The sequence below is a fragment of the Daucus carota genome, chromosome 8 (assembly GCF_001625215.2).
Source record: "Daucus carota subsp. sativus chromosome 8, DH1 v3.0, whole genome shotgun sequence".
Classification (NCBI taxonomy): Eukaryota; Viridiplantae; Streptophyta; class Magnoliopsida; order Apiales; family Apiaceae; genus Daucus; species Daucus carota.
Window position 1 is genome coordinate 26,303,984 of NC_030388.2, and position 4,291 is coordinate 26,308,274.

Below are 4,291 nucleotides of genomic sequence, written 5' to 3' on the forward strand. Positions count from 1 at the left end.
CAACCAATTTTCAAAATACCTAAAAAAACTATATTCTTGATGATATTTTATATAACAAGAAACTCCTTTTTTTTGTACGGACACCCTAATATCTTTATGGTTTGAGTTTGTTACTCGTTTATCAACAACCCTCTCCCCACGCTTGAATAGACTTCATATATTTTCTTAATATTGTGTAAATGTAATATTATAACACATTTGGACAAAAGGGCGCACCTCAGCATTTTAGAGTTCTACTTAAAGGCCAACAAGCTGTAAGCTTGTTATCATTCTTATCATACAATCTCTCTAAATCTCTCCCATTTTTCACAAAACAGAGTATTCAAGAACAATGGCAGACCTATTGAATCAAGAACAGATTGTCGAGTTTCAAGAAGCTTTTAGTCTTTTCGACAAGGATGGCGATGGTTAGTTTATATACAGTTCTTACATGTTTTCAACTGATCAACTCCTTGTAGATTCTTCTGTTTATACGTTACAAATCTACTATATGAATATGCATGTACAGGGCAAAAATGAAATGTGTTTATACTTGTAGTCTATGTGTGTTTAACATAATGTTTTGTGTAATAGGTTGCATAACAATTGAAGAACTGGCAACAGTGATAAGGTCCCTAGATCAAAATCCATCCGAGGAAGAACTACAGGACATGATTAGTGAAGTTGATGCTGATGGTAATGGAACCATAGAATTCGTCGAGTTCTTGAATCTTATGGCCAAGAAAATGAAGGTATGTCCTATGATACATAGTATTTTAATTTCTCGGGCACGTCAGGTGGCATGATCAGGATTTCGAAATGACAGCAGTTAAAAATATTTTACTAAATTTGAAGTTAGGGAGAAACTAGAGTGAGTATGTGGATTGTGGACCAATTATATATTTGTTGTGATGAGGGGTATATAATATTGTGCATAATTGTTATTACCAGGAAACTGATGTTGAGGAGGAACTGAAAGAAGCTTTCAAAGTGTTTGACAAGGATCAGAATGGTTTCATCTCAGCTACTGAGGTAATTAAATTTAAATTCCCTTTCCAAAACCAAAGTTGTTCTTAATTACTCAGACAGTTGTACTAATTGAAAAAATACATGAATTAAAACATGGCTGTGTTTTTGTACTGAAATATAAAGGATTCAAACAGTTAATCTCTTACAGATCTGTGTTCACATCACATGTATGTGTTTTTAACAGCTGTTTGCTATAGTTTAATCTACATGAACTTGACTTGTATTTGGTTTTAGCCACCTGGCTGCCCGGAATAATTGTAATCTAGTGAATATCTCTCTTCTGTCTCGGTAAATAATATAATTCGGTTTAATTCAAAATTTTAAAAATATCCATATTACTCGTTAAGGGGACTGTACTTGCAGCTTCATATCTTCTTTGGGTTGTTAAAAAAGATTGCTAATCAAATCTTTAACATGTGCAGCTGAGGCACGTGATGATAAATCTAGGTGAAAAGTTAAGTGATGAAGAGGTGGAGCAGATGATAAGAGAAGCAGATTTAGATGGTGATGGTCAAGTCAACTATGATGAATTTGTGAAGATGATGATGACCATCGGATAGAGTTCTTATAAAATCTGCATCGTTGAATTAAGATTCATTAACCCGTTCAAATTTGTTGATTGTTCATTGTACCAGTGTTCTTTATTTACTTTAGTATTTATTGTGCCTATATATGATAAATCTGCTTGACAATCAAGTTTAGATTCATGTATTCATGGAAAGGCCTGGATGGGGATTCTTGTATTCTTTAATATCTTGTTAGTTTGTTACGTATTTAGTTCTAATAAAATTCATTTTGGATGTGTCTCGTCTTTTCACTCTCAACACAAAAGAGCTACAGGAGTATCTTTTACAATTATTTTTATATCTTACGCGTAATGATTTTTCTATGAATCCTTTCAAAGTCTTGGCACATAATTTTAATATACTTTTGAATCATATAAATCGGAATTATATTGAGATATAAATATTAAAGTTCGGTTATGAAATTTAAATATATCTTACTCAATTTAATCGATTTACATGACATAGAGATCTATTTCACGCATTTTTTAATAAGGACTTCAAATATATAATTTATTTTACAATCTGAAATTAATTTTATTAAATTGTACATAACATTAGGGTATTATTTGTGAAAAATTATAAGTACAGAATTATCAAGAATATAAGTCAAAAGTATAATATTATTGTCGGAAAAAGTTTAAATCAAAAGTGTATCTTCTGTCGTCGCTGGTCCTGGGTCATCCAAGAGTTTCGTAGAACAAATACTCATTTGAAAGGTTATAAGCCATATTTGTTAATAAAAAATATATTATAGAATATTCCTGAGATATAAATATTAAATTATATTTTATAAAAGTGATTATGCGTTGATAATCATTTACAGACATACTTAAACAATCTCGAAGGATATTTAAGGCCTTGTTTCCCCAATTTTGTAGGTATGTACATTCAAAGCAGATTTAGACGTTGGAGACTCATTTGCCATTTTCCTTTTGACGTTTTTCGCTTTAGTTTACGCGTAGTTGTTTTGTTCCTTACAAAAAGACGTCCAATTAGTCTTGTAAACGAAGGTCTTATTGTCGGGTTTTCTTTTAACAGAAGCGGAATATTTAAAATCGAAACCGAGTCATTCATCAATGTCTCTGACATAACGGAGGAAATCAAAAAATATTTAAGCAATCCATCATACAAAATCACCCTAACTAATAAATAGGCAATCTTATTGGCTTTATCCATCTGAATACAGGAGTTTGTTCCGATCAAAATTTAACGCATGTCAAAAAAATTTATATCCAATTTTGCACACGAGCCGTTTTCCGTTTTTCAGTGAAAGAAACAGATATATCTTGACGAGAACATAGCAGTAAACGGCAAACTTGCAACACAACTCCCACCTCCAAGTAGTACTCTACGCCCTTTGTCAATGCATTAGCAGTAAGCACTAAGCAGAGAGTCACTTTGGAGATCTACACTGGTTACTTGTATTGACTGAGGCCAGCCAAGTGCTTCGAGTACTCCTCGAGTTTCAGCTTCGAACACTATAATCTCACCTGCACATCTTCAATTCTTTGATCGTATAAAACTGCCTTTATGATCCCGAAGAATCATGCCCTCTGTAAATGAAGAACTCCCTAGGAAAACTGATGCATTATATTTAACTTAAATCTTTTTTTAGCAGGAGCTCTCCATTTAGACGAACTGCGTGTGCCAAGCCACATGATCACAATTCACAAACCTGACCTCTGGGAATAGGTGTTGCCACAATTACTTTAGCATCACCATTGTGAATAGATTGTTCACTTTTTGAATATCCCATTTCTTTTCACCAGGAGTGAATAGATCACATACTTTAACTACAGGTGATCGGTTAGTATTTGTACTATCTACTTTAAAATCAGCTTTCCCTCTTAGCCATGCATCCTCAAAAACTCTAATTTCCTTCCCATCCCCAAGAACTCATCTAAGAACCTGTTTCAAAACCTCATTGGCTTGCCATAATCCAGACCAGATATGGCTCTCCATGCGTTGCTTCAGAAAGAGAACTGTTTTGGAAAAAATCTGGCCTTATAATTACGTGCAACTTATAACTCTGTCGGATTCGAAAATATCTGTCTTACCTTCTTCCACAAATACAGGATTTAAATGATTTTGTATAGTGGCACCAAATCCAGAACCCCGAATTTGAGGGATTACAGTGCTGCTTTTGATAAACACTTCACACTTCACCCCTGAATTCTTTTCCAAATTCGATCTCCAAGAAATTTAAAAATCGATTTCAAGCAATGTAAACTCCTGAAACGAGAAATCAGCTAATAACTCGTTATTCTGCTCATCTGAGAATACAGAGTCACCAGCTTCTACCTCCATATATATCTTTCTCCCTCACTCCCTTATCAAAAAGCTTCAAAAAATAATCCTTTACTATCTGACATCTCCTCATGACCGTCACCAACTCCCCATCGTTGTTTTTCAGCTTCATAACGTGATTTAATTCCTTCATTGTTGTTGCATAAGCGTGAAAAGTGTTAATTTTACGGATATTTTTAGTTTTAGCTATTTTTGTTTTTGTTCATTGCTTACATTTGCTGAATAATGAGTATCGAAAGAAATAGATATTATCTAAATGAGATGTTGGGTGTTGCATCAAATGATGTATAAATATTTTTTTGGTTCAAGCGTAGATCAACCAGTGTTGTAAAAAGCGGAAATCGGACTTAATCGGTGAAGTCACGGAACAAGGATTAATCGGGGATTAATTAAATTGATCGGAGATTAAT

The 4,291-nt window shown here is 33.6% G+C and overlaps 1 protein-coding gene across 1 annotated transcript; it reads left to right on the forward strand.

The window, feature by feature from the left end:
* The first annotated feature begins 212 nt into the window (after positions 1-212).
* Positions 213-1,810, forward strand: LOC108197721 (calmodulin-like protein 11). Its single transcript, XM_017365411.2, has 4 exons — positions 213-407; positions 574-731; positions 931-1,011; positions 1,431-1,810. Exons 1-4 carry the CDS (start codon positions 332-334, stop codon positions 1,566-1,568), a joined length of 453 nt encoding a protein of 150 aa, XP_017220900.1. The 5' UTR covers positions 213-331; the 3' UTR covers positions 1,569-1,810.
* The last annotated feature ends 2,481 nt before the right edge of the window (positions 1,811-4,291 follow it).